The sequence below is a fragment of the Cynoglossus semilaevis genome, chromosome 18 (assembly GCF_000523025.1).
Source record: "Cynoglossus semilaevis isolate Cse_v1.0 chromosome 18, Cse_v1.0, whole genome shotgun sequence".
In the NCBI taxonomy this organism is placed as follows: Eukaryota; Metazoa; Chordata; class Actinopteri; order Pleuronectiformes; family Cynoglossidae; genus Cynoglossus; species Cynoglossus semilaevis.
In genome coordinates this window covers 15,177,676-15,193,491 of record NC_024324.1, presented here as the reverse complement: position 1 = coordinate 15,193,491, position 15,816 = coordinate 15,177,676, and the positions used below count along the sequence as shown (strand labels likewise).

The following is a 15,816-nucleotide window of genomic DNA, read 5'->3' as shown; positions in this document are numbered from 1 at the left end:
TACATATATATATACATATATATACATATATAAAAATATATTTATTGTAAATATAAATATATATAATATATACGTAATATATATGTAACTCTAAATCAGTCATTTTATTGTATTTCCTGCGTTATATATATTCACAAGTCTTTTTATTTTTAAATTACAAAATTTGGTGCATTTAGAGTAAAAACCTAGATATGTAACTTGCTGTAACTTATTATATATTAATATATAATATATATAACATATATTATATGTTATATATATATATATATATATATTATAAATAATGGCTTTTAAGGAAAAGCCATTATTTATTTCCTACAGTGTTACCTTAGCCAGCGGCTCCAGGTTGAGCCCCAGCCTCTCTGGGGTTGTTTCGAAGTGTTGTACCAGGTGGTCGGCGACAGTTCCAAGAAGCCCTTAAATGGATCAGGGCCAGATACAAAGCATGAATCACAGGAGGCATCTCCGCCACTGTGTCTGTCACTGATTGTCACTGTCAGAGGCCATAAATGCAGCCGTTAGACACCAGAGTGTCTACCTCTGTTCTTGTAAGCATTTGTGTCTAAGGCTAAGTTACTTTATCCATTTGTTTTACAACACTTTAAACTTTATTATTATTATGATAGCATTCTACGCAATGTAGTGTGTATAGCTGAAATGTTTAGTGTAGATTCAAAATGAATGGAAAGCTCCATCATCGCATGTTGAAAGTGAAAGTGATTTATTGTGACCTCTGCCACCAGGGGGCAACATCAGCAGTACAGTGCCCCTCGAAAGGTCGGTTGTAACTGTAAGATTGTGTGGATGTAACTACTCCATAACGTATTAATACATGGTTCTGGTATTGATTAATATTATCAGGTCAATCGACTTTATTAAATACTTTTTAACCTCCCGCGGGCCATAGAAAATGACTTGGCGGGCCGCATTTGGGCCCCCGGGCCTTAAGTTTGACACATGTGCTTCAACCCATCACTCATAGTGAGCAGAGGGCAGCTCGAGCTGAGCAGTATGTAGGGGTGGTGGATTCGAACCTGTGACCTTCTGGACACAAGTACCGCTTCCTTAACCACCACTGCCTCAGGACGTGTGGTGTCTCATGCTATTTGTTTCGTTTTGCTACATCACCCCAGACTGACAGACAAAGCCCGCTGCTGGCTGTGCGCTCTCGACCCTCTCTGGACGGTGGGAAAATGAGGGCGTCGGTTCGAATGACCCGTTACCTGGAGTCGTGGGGAGCGGCCAAGCCCTTCGCCAACCTCCACCATCGAAACAGCATGACCACGGACAACGGCAAAATCAACACCACGGTGAGTACAGCGCGTTTCCCGCTCGTAACGCCACATGCACAGACTCAGATGTGAACAGACGTTGCTGTTTTCCCCAGGACGTTCCACTGGGACAGTATCAGTTCCAGCGACGGGAAAGGTGAGGCGCGACTCGCCAGAGTCATTTATCTCGTACCCGGTGCACGATCGAACCGCTGTCCGTTTGACTGCAGGTCCAAGTCTCAGAGGAGGAGGTTCGAGGAAGAGCTGAATGAGCGAATGATTCGCACCATCGACGGCATCAACTCGCAGAAGTAAGTGTGGACATCTGCTGCACACTGTAGCCACACCGGCTACAGCATGCATCAAACCCATGGCCCGGGGGGCCGAATGTGGCCCGCCAAGTCATGTTGAGTGGTCAGAGATGAAATATGAGAACTACCAGCAGTGTATCTGAAAGGAACGCATAAAAAACATAGAAAAACGATGAGTCAAAAAGAGACAAAAGACAAGTGAAGTATCAACGTTATTATGTTATGACGCGTCTTCCCTTATTACCCATGTATTACAGTCTTACATTTGCTTCTTATTACATTTCCCGGTGGTATATATAGAAATGTGCCACATGTTCCCTGTGTGTTGCCTCAGCGGCTGTTTTACCTGTGTCTCCAGACAGTGGCTGAAGTCTGAGGACATCCAGAGGATCTCATTATTCTTTCACAACAAGACACTGGAGAAAGAGGTAGGAGAATGCATAGCAACCAGCAACCAGCAACCAGCAAGCAGCAGAACTACTGAGAAATCAACACAAATTGAAATGTCTGGGGAAACATCTGGAGACAACTGTTTGATCAAAAACTTCACTGACAGATGGAATCATGTCGTTTATTAACAACAACAAAAAAAATCTTTATTTTAATAGAATTACTGCTTTTAATCTCACATCTGCAAAGTGAGCCAACAAAGAAAAAATCTTTATTTTAATAAAATTACTGCTTGTAATCTCACATCTGCAAAGTGAGCCAACATTTTTACTGACTTTTTATTATTTATTTTTTGAAGAAGAAAAGAAGTTCTGTCAAAAAAAAACATCAACTAATGAGACAGATAAGCATTGATTGGCAGTGACATGTTATTTTAACAAATTATTCACATATTTTTTTTAAACAAATCGCTCTTTAAATTAATGCAGTTGACAATGGGGGGAAAAAAAGAATACAAAAACAGGATGTTGTTTTCATGTAGTAATGTATGTTCTAGTAATATACAGAGAAAAACATTTTTTTAGGAATGTTGATTTACCCTGATTAATCTTGATTTATCAGGATTAATTGCAATTACGATTAATTGTGATTAATTGTTACTGATCCACAGCTGCCCTGTGATTAATCTGATTAACAAGGTAAATAAACATTGTCAATATTGTCATATAAATGGATGATAATTTTTCTTGATTAATCAAGATTAATCACAACCAATTACAATCTTTATTGATGACACCCTTTGATTAATCAAACATCAAACAATTTAATTATTTTGCAACCCTAATTTAAATATTCATAGCTGAACAAACATGATATAAAAATGATATTTTCCTAAATTTACTTACAGAAAAAAAACAATACTTTTTTTTTTTTAAATCATTGCTTCCTGGATCCACATTTGATTCTAATCCACTTTTTGGCCTTCCCTTCTCTCAACAGTACAGAGCAACAACATTACCAGCCTTCAAGTACTACGTCACCTGCGCCTGCCTCATATTCGTCTGCATATTCATCGTGCAGATCCTCGTCTTGCCCAAGTAAGTGCGTTACGTCACTCAGCCGCGGCTACTCGACGCCAGCTGTCTCGTCAAAAAGGGGTCCAAGGAGCAAGAGTCGGGACGTTTAACGGCAGATTAAGAGGTCTGCCGGTCATGATGGATCGGCTGTAACGACGAGGGGACAAAATCCTCAGCTGCTTTACAGCTTCAGGGAGCCAAATCGACAAAATCCTCAGCCGCGGCTGCTTTACAGCTTCAGGGAGCCAAATGTGTAATTCAGCGTCAGAGGGAACATTGATTCTCTCACTTGCTTCCATACTTGCTCCATAGATCCTGGCATCTTCTGCACAGTTAGCTATGACGCCATTGGTTTTATGGCTGGTTTTCAAGCTTTAAATAAAGGAGTCCTGTGTTCTAGGTTAGAAATACTGCTACATGAGGTAGAAAAAAAAAAACATATATTATCCAATATTGGATGTCCCTGCAGAGCAGCAGGGGTTAGATGACTTTGTATTGTGTGTTTTTACAGAACCGCAGTGCTAGAGGTCTCCTTTGGTCTGGCCTTCCTGCTCCTGGCATTGATCCTGCTCCTTTGTTTTGCCGATCACTTTCTGGTGGGTTTGCACTTGAACACGCGCACAAACATGACCGCGATTGCATGCAAAATGTCAACTGTGTGCGTGTGTGTGTGTGTGTCAGTTTCACGATGATGTCACTGACCGGCTTTAAAATTAGAATCAGTTTGAGTGAAAACAAGATAAGAATCGATGCACAAACAAAGCCGCGCGTGAATGTAAATCACCAGTGAAAGATAAAGTGCCGGGGCTTTATTGTAAGGAATAAAGTCCTCGGAGAGCAGGGGGTCAAGGCGGGAAACAATGGCCGGAAAACAATGGAGGAAACTGAAAAAGGGTCTGGTCAAAACAGAGCCAGATTCAGTGACTGAATGGAACAAAGTTGGCGAATTAGCTTCACTTCATTTCAGAAATAGCCAGTGCCATTAAAGAGAAAAAAAACAATATAAATGAATTGATAGCTATTATAACTGAGACCAGACACCACCATACGATGATGTCATCGTGCTCGGTATTACTGTGTCTGTTTTGATTCGTTCAGTTCTGCCATAATAATGTGCTGTTCTTATTTCTTGCCAAGAGAGTATTCACACCTGGTAACTGGGTCACTTTTAATTAACTGGAAGTTTGTATTAACGCTGGTCCAGAGTCTCACATCAGAAGGATTCTTACAGAAGAGCGAGGTATAAGAAGACGTAAGCCTCACTTAAACCTGGAGATTAACGTCCGTCCTCAGTGATACTATTAACAACTGTGCACTCCTCAAAATACACCCCCTGTGCTTCTTATCACCAGGTGTGATTAGAATTTTTTTGTCCTAAATAGGAGGAATCTGACATGAAACATAGTGATTGGCGATAACACTTTTTTTTTTTTTAACCCAAATAAAACACATGACAAATACTGGCCATTTAACAACTATTCTATTCTATTCTATTCTATTCTATTCTATTATATTATATTATATTACATTACATTACATTACATTACATTACATTACATTACATTACATTACATTACATTACATTACATTACATTACATTACATTACATTACATTACATTACATTACATTACATTACATTACATTACATTACATTACATTACATTGTATTATATTACATTACACTAGATTACAATACAATACATTGCATTGCATTGCATTATATTATATTATATTATTATATTACATTACATTACATTACATTACATTTTACATTGCATTGCATTGCATTGTATTGCATTGCATTGCATTGTATTGTATTGTATTGTATTGTATGTATAGTATTGTATTATCAATACTCCCTGTTAGGATGTTTGACGTGGTTAAAAAGGCTGCAGAAACACTCACTAACTCCTCGTCTTCTTTTCTTTCTTCAGCAGAGACAAAAGGACGCCTCCTGCTCGTTCGCGTGGTTTCCCACCTCTTCGCGCGTCATTGTCACCAACAATCCCTGGCTGCGATTAATCCTCACCGTCATGACCACCGCTGTCATCCTGGTGATGGCCGTCTTTAATATGGTAAGGCCCACCAAGCTGCAGTTTTGTGGCCCGCGGGAGCTTAAAAAGCATTTCGTAAAGTCCATGCAGCAGAGTTTCTTAACCTATGAATTTTTTTTTTTATTACACAGCAGTGAACAATATTTGTAGCTTAAATAAATAATAATCAATTGCAGAAACATGTGTTACATGAGTAGTTACATCTGTACCAGCATTTTTTTTGTTCCAATGACTGGTACCTTCCTACCGGTCTGTTTTTCACTGCGGCCCGATACCAAATGACCTATGGACTGGTAGTGGTCCACAGACCGGGGGTTGGAGACAGCTGATCTATACAGTCTTCCATTTATCCACTGATCCATGTAATTCCCTCACTCCTCCATGCGGTGGATCATTGTCACCCTTTCTAATGTGGAAAACTGATGAAAGCTAAGTGCTAAAAGTTCTGCACTTCCCATTCCGTTTGTCAGTTCTTTGTGGAAGATCCAGGAGGTGCTGTGGAGGACATCCTCACATCTGCGGCACTTGAGATTCCCGTCACGACCGCACAGATGAATCGAAGCAATGACAGCCTGTTGGAGTACCAGGAGAAAAACACGGAAGTAAACAAATTCTATCTGCCCGTAAGTACAAAGAAAGAGAATTCAACAACTACCCAAAAAAAAAAAACAATACAAATATGATTTTGGATACATTTAGATTAACAAATTCATAACATCACATCAGGTGTTTAGAGTGGATGCAGATGCTTGTTTATATCCACGTGTGTTTGTGTTTCACAATTTATTTAAATTTATGTGGAAAGAAGCTGTCACTACAGGGTTTTTTTTGTTTTTGTTTTTTTTTTTCAGAAATCTCTAAAATGACAGATATTCATGTATATTATTATCTATATATCTATTAATCTACAAAAATATGGATATTCATCTATATTATTAAACTATATATATCTATTAATCTACAAAAGTATGACCTAAAGTTACAAATATAAGCATGCTACTGACACATACTTCAGTCTTTGGAAAGTTCTGGAAGATAATACTTTTTTTTTTTACGAACAAAATAAAATATATTTTTTGGATGTAAACAGATTCATAAAAAAATTATTAATATTTTCTATTGTATTTATATTAGTATTCACTTGTTTATTAACGGTTTATGAACTGTTTATTTAATAATTTAAATAAAATCGTTGCATTAGTTTAGGCGAACCATTTCATTCATTTGTTTCATGCTCATTTGATGAACCGAATATCATTTTGTTCTTGCAAATGTAGTTTATAAAATTAGGAGGAAGTTGCTATACTAACCACTCCTCCACACGTTGGTAGAGTGGTATGGTCTCTTGCCTTACAGCAGAACAGTATCGTTACATCCCTGGTGGTTATGTGAATTTTCTGTTTTGTGCGTGGGTTGTTTACTTTATGGAAACTTTAAATTGACCACAGGGTTAAATGTGGGTGTTAATGTTGTCAATTGATAGGGGAGCTGTGATTAATCCTAGCAGACAAATAATCGCAGGTAGATGTACAGTACGTGTTTCTGCGTGTACCGACCGTGTATTGGAGCGGTGAAAAGGAATAATTGGATACTCAGTCCAGTGCTCGTCACTCTGCCCGTGCGTTAAATTCAATTCCAATTCTTAATCGGATTAATTTCACAAATTAATTATAGCAGTTAACGCATAACCTACACCTGTGCTTCCTGCTCCTGTCATGACCTGCTGCTCGCCTGATACGTCGACTGTACCACGTTATCTCAATTTGTCCGTGTCACTGCTCTGTGTCCTCCTCACCCTCAGATCATTTTCTTAAATTAGAACCAACAATTGAAACAAGGAATTTGTCAGTTTAAAAGAAAAGTGCTCATTGGTAGCAGTCAGAGTAGAGGTAGAATTAAGATACTGACGACAGTAGTGATGCTGCCGCAGGACAGGGACGGTTGGACCAGAATAGACCGCACAGACTTGGTGTCTGGTATTGCAACAGGACAGAACAGAGCGGAAAAATAAGCGACTAATTTTGACGAGACGGCAGAGCAGTGATTGACCGGTGCGGCACAAGTTCGGCAGCGTCGTTTGTTGGAAAAGACCAGTTATCGAAAATGACGGCCGCTTCTCCGTGTGTCCACAGTATTTCATCTACTGCTGCATTCTGGGCCTGCTGTCGTGCTCCGTGTTCCTGAGGATCAACTACGAGCTGAAGATGGTGGTGATGCTGGTCGCCGTGGTGATCTACAACATCATCATCCTGCAGACGCACGCCTCCCTGCTGGACGGATTCAGTAAAGCACCTTATCCCACTCATGAGCTGCAGAGGTAAATTTGACTCTTAGACCAGTGGTGCTAAACCCCTGGCCCAGGGGCCACTTGTGGCCCAGGATCACCCCTCCACCCCCAACATTTTAACCAGACTACTTTGGTTTAATAATTAAAAATAAATAACAAAACTGCATCTGTTTGATGTCATTAGTAAAATAGTAGAAAAAAAAGTTGTAAAAATCCTAACCATACATGTACATTTTTTGACCTTTGGACAAAAATTTCACATGGTTTCATTCATATCATATGGTTCAGAGCAAAATAACAGCCAAATATTTTTTATTATTATTATTATTTTTCTCTTTCAACAGACCTGGAGTTCTGAAGGATCTAAAGACAATGGGCTCCGTGTCTCTTTTCATCTTCTTTATCACTCTGCTAGTGTTGGCCAGACAGGTCAGAGGTCATCTTAACCCCACATATTTGTTAAAAGTTAAATGTTTATCTGGGTCGCTTTTACAAAAAAAAAAAAAAAATCTCTGAAAGAGTTGAATCTCTCAAAGTTTTAACTTGCAGGACCAAAACGGGCCTTGAGGAAACTCACTTCCTCCACATTTCCATTCGTACTCACATACAAGACCTGAAGCTGAAATCCATGTGGGGTACATCATAGTACTCCATCCATCATCTGTGACTTGACATGATTTCCTGGAGCCTCTGAACCAACCCGATCGCTCTCCTGAGAGCCACAGTTGCTCCGTACAGCTCCATGTGTTATTCTTATCTAGGTCACTGTCAACAGACGGGACACTCAGCTACGCACATCCCCGTTGAATCCGTAGCACGGTGTTTGCTACGTTCATCCCCGTTGAATCCGTAGCACGGTGTGTTTTCAAATCATTTAAAGCCTATATTTACAGTAGGATGGGGCGTCCAGATGATGTTGGCGTAAAACTAACGGCATCGTTATTGTCTCTCCAATAGGGATGTTTAAAATAACAACTTCCTTTTTGTTATTTATTCCCTCTTTTGGGCCACCAAAACGTTTCTGAAATATTTTTAAAATGTCTGTCAGCTCTTCCACATACTATCCTTGAATGACCGCAAATTCAATCTGACAAATACAGGAAATGAAAACAACCTTTAATGTCTGAAAAGAAAAAACTTTCAAAAGCCTCCCTGGTGGACTTCTAACTAATCAATGACAAAAATATCGCCCAATAAAAACAAAGAAATGAAAATGGAAAATAAATCATATATAGAAGTCCTATGTTTTCCCACTTTTTTGCCAGTGAAGGTGTTGACATAAAGTGGCTGAGAAGCCTGTCAATCATGTGGTTCCCATGACGACGGTCGGTCAGAGGAAAGTAGCCACCAATTTTTACACATTTTTGCCCATTTTTTTACAAATATTCTATGTACATTATATCATAAGCTTAAATGAGACCTTGCCCAGTCACAGTCAGGATGAGTAGAAAACAGATAAAGAGAAAAAAAGATGTTGTGAATCCATTGCGAAGCTCATTCACAAGCTTGTTCTCTGCTTTCTAAAAAAGACATTGGGACTCAGCCCAGTTGTAGTCAGCCCCAGTTTCTGAACCAGCCCAGCGTCTATTTTCATAATTCAAGTTCTTGAACGTGGAAAAAAAAAAAAAAAAAAAAAATTCAACCGCACATGCATCACATCTGACGTTTCCCCCACATACATGCCATATATGTCACGGGAGACTGAAAATAAGCCCCCCAACCCCTGGCACGTCACAAACCATCCATTTTACGGGCACAGTGTGTGGCAGCCTGCAGCTCTCAGAGATATATGAGAGTAATGATGGTGTGTTAGTAGATCTACTCTCATATACAAACACACACACACAACACGCTCTCTCTCCTGAGATGCTTTGACCTCAATAGATGAGAGTTGCTGACATATTTGGATCTTTGAAACACCCTTGAGCATTAATAACTGAAACACAACAAACTAGCAACGGCTATGCATTATGCAAAACAGTCCTGGCTGCTTTCTGTTTCCTTACGCGAGAAAGTGAAGAAATTCAAACTTTTTTTTTTAAACAACGTGCATTTACCTCCGACTTCCTTGTTGGTCGGACGCAGCATGTTCACGTGGTTTTTTTTTTTAATTGCATGACGCAACCCCAAAACAAAAATGTTCACAAAAACTATATGTGATAAAACCCCAAAACAAACATGTTCCCAAAAACTATATGTGATAAAATCCAATGGTCTTCTACTGTTTAATTCACCTACTCAGTGTGAAGCCTGGGCCTGTTTACTTGAACACAACCCATATATACTCACAGATGACGTCCCACTTTCTGACATGTGTGAATTTCCCAAGGCATGAATTGATGCCTATACGCAGCGGTTGTCATTTCAAGGCTGTGATGGGTTTTGGTGTCATGTGTCAATCAAGGGGTTCACCTGATATTGTATTAACCCACTTCTTGGGTTAATACAATGACAGGTGAACCCCGGGGGAATAAGAGGGGGGTCCTCTTATTCCCGCTGCTGGCTGTTGCCCCACTTAGAATGAACCTTTGTCCATCTGATAATAGTATCTCGATAAGTTGTTAGAAAAAGTAAAAGGGCAGCAATGTTGAAAAACCATATATATATATTAATATATAATAATGTATTATAAACATTGTGTAGTCCATGTTTAAAAGAGTGTTGGAGTGTGAAAACACTGACACTGACGTCTCCCGTCTTGTCCCGTGACAGAATGAATATTACTGTCGGTTGGACTTCTTGTGGAGGGACAAGTTCAAACGGGAGTGTGAGGAGATCGAAACCATGGAGAATCTCAACCGGGTTCTGCTGGAGAACGTTTTACCTGCTCACGTGGCCGAACACTTTCTGGGATGCAACTGGAAAAATGAGGTAAGTCAGTCTTCCCTGTCGGGAAAATGAAAGCTGATCAAGCTACATCTGAAGTCGTCGCACTGACACAATGCATCTGGAATAAGTGGGAGATATTTAGTGTTTTTGCATCGTCACATCAGTAACTTTTTTTCACCATCATGTAATAGGGACTACACTTATGAAATTATTAAAAAATCAAATCTATCTATCCATCCATCCATCCATCCATCCATCCATCCATCCATCCATCCATCCATCCATCCATCCATCCATCCATCCATCCATCCATCCATCCATCCATCCATCCATCCATCCATCCATCCATCCATCCATCCATCCATCCATCCATCCATCCATCCATCCATCCATCCATCCATGTAATAATAATAATTATCATCATCATCGTCATTACTATTATTGTTGTATTTTGGATATTAATCATTATCAAAATAATTAAAATAATCAGAATTCGATCATTGGGTCATGTGTGTTTATTTAGTAATATTTGACAGATAACCCTTCAACAAAAAAGTTCCGGTTCCAGTGTTTAACTTCACATGTGCGGCTGTTTCTTTGTCACTCTGTCTCTGATTTCTCAGCCGTTAAAGTTTGCTTTTCTCGTTTTTCTCCTAAATTAAATATAACAGTATATTGTTTTTTCGTTTATTTCGTCATGCTCTGTGGCAGCTGCCGCTGCTTTGTGCCGTCTCTGCATTCGTGTTATTATTGATGGTGCTTATTTACCCACCGTGTATTCTCCCTTCTTCATCTATTCCATTTGTTCCCAATTTTCACCTTGCTTAATTTTCTCATTCCTGACTTCTGTTTTCTTTGCGATGTTTGTCTTCACTGTTTCACAGCTGGATGAAATGTCTCCATAAAGTTGATTTAAGTTTTGTTTTGTTTTTTATTTCAGTTATGATAGGTTTTTAGTACCAACCTGTTTTTATTTTTCTCCTTTGCAGGAACTTTACCATCAGTCGTACGACTCTGTGTGTGTGATGTTCGCTTCCATTCCGGACTTTAAAGAGTTTTACACAGAGTCCGACGTCAACAAGGAAGGACTGGAGTGCCTGCGTCTCCTCAACGAGATCATAGCGGACTTCGACGAGGTGAACGGCTCTCAGTGTTCGTCAAGGTCAAAATCTATTTAGTCTTAATGCTTAATTGTTGTGGGAAAAGAACTGTTTCTTCACGTCTCCTCAGCTGCTGTCCAAGCCGAAGTTCAGCGGCGTGGAGAAGATCAAGACCATCGGCAGCACCTACATGGCTGCAACAGGACTTAATGTGACACCTGGACCTGAGTGCACACAGGCAGGCCTTAACACACGTTACTGCATGACATGACACGTGACGTGACGTGACTCGACATACGTAATACTCTATAAATAATACATCAAAATGAGAATGCATGGGGAATGGTCCTGAATCAATTTAAGTGCCCAAGTACATACGGTATGTTTGCTTTTGTCCTGTGAGGAGAACATGGTCCTATATTGTTGTCATTTTTTATAATATCCATCTTAATCACGACATAAAAATCACAGCATATTAGCTGCCACCTACAGGTAAACCAGTAAACCAACAGCTAAGTGGCTAGTGGTCATTTCCTCACCTTGACAAAGTACAAAGGTACTTTTAAAAATGTATAAATACTAGGGTTGACACAATTATTGTTATATGTTATTCCCATTAATTTGTGAAGGTTATTCACATTCAAATGTTTAACACATGGGCATGAATGATATATACTATATATCCAATAATTCCACCGTCCATCCACTTATTGTTGCTCTGCACAGTCGATACACATGTTATTTAAACATATTGCTGGGAAACATTTTATTTCAGAAAGCATATAATACCATCTCTTTTTTATTATGATTTTTAAAATGATGATTAATCACGATCAATCGTAATTTTTAATCATAATTAATCATGATTAATTGTGAACAATCCACAGCTACCTTGTGAATAATCAGATTTTAATAGCTTTTAATATCTTTTGACAGCTCCAATAAATATAATCGAGTTTAAACTGTTGCGGTACAGTACTTGAAATTGCCCGGAGAGTACTGCAAAAATATGCTCTGTTTTATTTTTTATTATGATTAGCACCAGGCAGCAGCAGACTAAACAAGCGCTACCAGACCATCCCACATATGCCTGCTATCACTGCCTTGGCAGGCTGAGCGTAAGCTCGCCAAACTTGTTATTCTTCATTTATGGTCACAAAAACATAATGAAGTGTTTGTTGCCTACCAAAAAACACTGGGAAGCTGTGTGTGGGTTTGCTCTTTAAAATGCACAGACCAGTGAAGCAGAAGTGATTCATCACTACACTCGTTTGAATGCATTACTGATGTCACTCCTATTTGAAATTTTTCATTCACAAATGTCGGCACATAATATGGTCTGTAACAACAACAACAGAATTATGGGTAATCGTCCTTAACCTGGTCCACGCTTTCCTTTCTGCCATGCTTACTGTACACCACCCTGATCAGAACCCAGTCACTGCAGTGACACATATATGCACTAGGGGGCGCATGACTTCATATAACATATTTCTATACCACCAGGAACATGACCGACAGTACATGCACATTGGCACGATGGTGGAGTTTGCCTTTGCTCTCGTTGGGAAACTGGACGTCATCAACAAACACTCCTTCAACGACTTCCGACTCAGGATTGGTGAGACATCGTTGCGTTACTAGGGGATGCGACGATGCATCTTGAATGGATTCAAAATCGATTCGTCCTCGGCCTACGACGTTTTGTGGTTGCGTCGCCATCTTCCCTAAATTAAATGTCTTGTCCTATCTAATTATTTTGAATAGTTGGCTAGCAGAGCGGGCGAATACGTTGTCATGTCACACTATACGCACGATGGCTTTGTTTATATGGACAGTTGTACGCCATACATCATGTCCTAGATTATGATTTTACCACTGTGTTAGCATAGGTGAGCGACATAGGTACTCCAGAAGACTGAAAGGTTCAGATTGGTAGTTAAATTGTTATGGAATGATCACTCGTCTGTGCTGAACTGATAATGGTTTTTTTTTAGGAATAAACCATGGCCCTGTAATAGCAGGAGTTATTGGGGCCCAGAAACCTCAATATGACATCTGGGGAAATAGTGTGAATGTGGCCAGTAGGATGGAGACCACTGGGGTTCTCGGCAAAATACAGGTTTGTATATTTTTTCGTTGCAAAATGAGAGTTTGTTTTGATCTGTGGAATTCACACATTTTCTCGTTCGCGCAGGTAACAGAGGAGACGAGTCAGATCTTGTCCACCCTGGGATACATGTGCTCGTGCCGTGGCATGATCAACGTCAAGGGCAAAGGGGAGCTGAAGACTTATTTTGTCCACACAGAAATGACCCGCTCCCTGTCACAGGGGACCGTGGTGCCTTGAGCACACTGGACTGACAGATCAACTTGGGAGTACGATTACGTGGCCTGAAAGCGACCTGTCATGCTCTGTACCTAAAACTCATCACCTGCTGCCGTCTGCGCCCGAGGAGACAACCGTCGATGACAACTTTTGTCTTTAGCAACACGACTAGGAGAAAAGCTGAGGCTCAGCCCCGAGGTCCGTCACCAAGTTAAGGGAGTGTCTGACTAAAGAAGAGGCTTGCCGTGTTGGTGGAGTCTTCAAGGACCACAGTTCCCCCATCTGTAGAGTTGACGTGTGTAGCTAATTAGCCATGCAAGTGTCCCACTGCTTCAGAGACTGTTGCTAGAGAAACTCAGCTGCCTGCCAAAGTGTAGTTTTTTATATATACACGTTACATATACTATGTATCCGCCCGGTGGGCATCTTCTGCCCGATCTCCTTCTATTTTATCCCAAATGGATTTTTGTTATAGTCTATTGTCCCGTAGAGCAGCTCATGCCTTTGATACGTCAGCATGATGGGTAGTTTTTGGCGAAAACTATGAGTAATACTGTGTACGGAATAATTGTAGAAGGAATCTGAATGTAAATGTACAGTAAAGTCTCCCTTTTTTTATGATCTGAAAAAAAAAAAAAAAAAACCAACAGCATCGTGTGTAAATGTCTACTGTCAGCTTTTGGTATTGATTAAACCTTTGTACAAAAATCCAACATATTTTTCACTTAATTGCTTGTGTGTTAAACCTTAACACACACAGTGGTGCAATGTACTACTGTAGTTCATGTTGCCTAGTATTTGTAACAGTATTTTAAGCAGGTTAAGAGACAAAAAAAACAAAAGAGGTTGCGAAACTATTTGTTTTGTGAAGCGACTTGAGCTCACGGTGCCAAATCAATGCCCAGACATTTGTTTGTAGAGGCTTCAGCTTCAAGTCAGACGTCCAGCTGGCGTCAGACCATCACTGAGCGCCGGACAGTAATTAAGTCTTTGGCTGACAAACTGACTGACACAATTGTCAAGTGGATTGTAGACAGCTTAATATTGTTAAGGACCGTCACGAAAGCTTTTGAGAGCGACTCTCGATATACTATATGAGGATGTCAGTTAGTGCAAGGTTGTTTTTTTGTTTTTGTTTTTGTTATCTAACTTCATTTCTGAACTTTCATACTTGACTATATTAAGAAAAAAAAACTAAGAAAAGACAACCAGACAAAACAAGAAAAACCAAGAAAAGACAACCAGACAAAACAAGAAAGAAAGAACTGAAAATACCCAGAACATACATAACTAAACTGTTAGGGAATTAGTTTCTTACTATTCTATTTTTTATTAATTTTGCTCAAACTGACTGCATATTTTCATCAACAACCTCCTCGTCTTTGAACTTGTTTTTTATCTTCACCATTTGTACACAAAACAAGGCACAGTGATGATGAAAACAACCGTGCATCATTATACTACTGCACATTGCAAGCTCACTTTTTACATGCGCGTCAGCTTGCCTCTGAGTTTGCCTTCAATATACATTTAAAACAAAGACGCAGCATAACAGACAGGCTTTTCTCTGTTGAATAATGCATGAAGGAAGTATTTCAATACGCATTTTAATGCATGGGTAGAATGAAGAGTGTACTAATTTAGAAGATTTAGAAGGATGACATGCAGCAGCTGGACCTGTTCTCTAAGATTACATATACTATATATATATACCAGTTAACAAAAATCTCTTATAGAAACATTTTGCTGATCACTTGTACAATGCTTCCTCCTGCTGGATGTTATAAGTAGTACCTCAACACAAATCGATTATTTATGAGTACTGTATATGTTTTTGTCGCGTTTCAATATATATATAAAATAAAACTAGTCATTGCATTTTAGTTTAGTTAGAAATTGGGGCCAAAAAAAAGCATAAGATGAAGACGGTGACTTTGGTGACTGGAGAAAAAAGGATTTTAAGAAGTCAATCTCCTAAACTACGACTTGTAGCCACCCGATAAGAATTTAAGTTTTGCTGCTATTTTTATTATTATTATTATTTGTCTCTGATTAATATTGAGTACACTAATTACAATCCCTACAGGATTTTCGCATGACCAGGTTTTGTTTAAAATATTCTCTATCAGCGAATCCCTACTGGTTTTGTTTAAAATATTCTCTATCAG

General features: G+C 39.4%; 1 protein-coding gene across 1 annotated transcript in view; it reads left to right on the top strand.

Moving 5' to 3' along the window:
• The window catches only part of LOC103394729 (adenylate cyclase type 2-like), a 26,395-nt gene extending 12,039 nt beyond the window's left edge, over positions 1 to 14,356 (top strand). Inside the window, exons 9-24 of the mRNA XM_017040928.2 lie at positions 1,134 to 1,310; positions 1,388 to 1,428; positions 1,502 to 1,582; positions 1,941 to 2,010; positions 2,972 to 3,069; positions 3,560 to 3,644; positions 4,984 to 5,124; positions 5,574 to 5,726; positions 7,236 to 7,420; positions 7,735 to 7,819; positions 10,103 to 10,261; positions 11,209 to 11,355; positions 11,450 to 11,557; positions 12,826 to 12,940; positions 13,317 to 13,441; positions 13,517 to 14,356. Of these exons, the coding sequence (XP_016896417.1) occupies positions 1,134 to 1,310; positions 1,388 to 1,428; positions 1,502 to 1,582; positions 1,941 to 2,010; positions 2,972 to 3,069; positions 3,560 to 3,644; positions 4,984 to 5,124; positions 5,574 to 5,726; positions 7,236 to 7,420; positions 7,735 to 7,819; positions 10,103 to 10,261; positions 11,209 to 11,355; positions 11,450 to 11,557; positions 12,826 to 12,940; positions 13,317 to 13,441; positions 13,517 to 13,669 (1,923 nt within the window). The 3' untranslated portion in view covers positions 13,670 to 14,356. The remainder of the gene's footprint in view (positions 1 to 1,133; positions 1,311 to 1,387; positions 1,429 to 1,501; positions 1,583 to 1,940; positions 2,011 to 2,971; positions 3,070 to 3,559; positions 3,645 to 4,983; positions 5,125 to 5,573; positions 5,727 to 7,235; positions 7,421 to 7,734; positions 7,820 to 10,102; positions 10,262 to 11,208; positions 11,356 to 11,449; positions 11,558 to 12,825; positions 12,941 to 13,316; positions 13,442 to 13,516) is intronic.
• Positions 14,357 to 15,816: the final 1,460 nt, after the last annotated feature.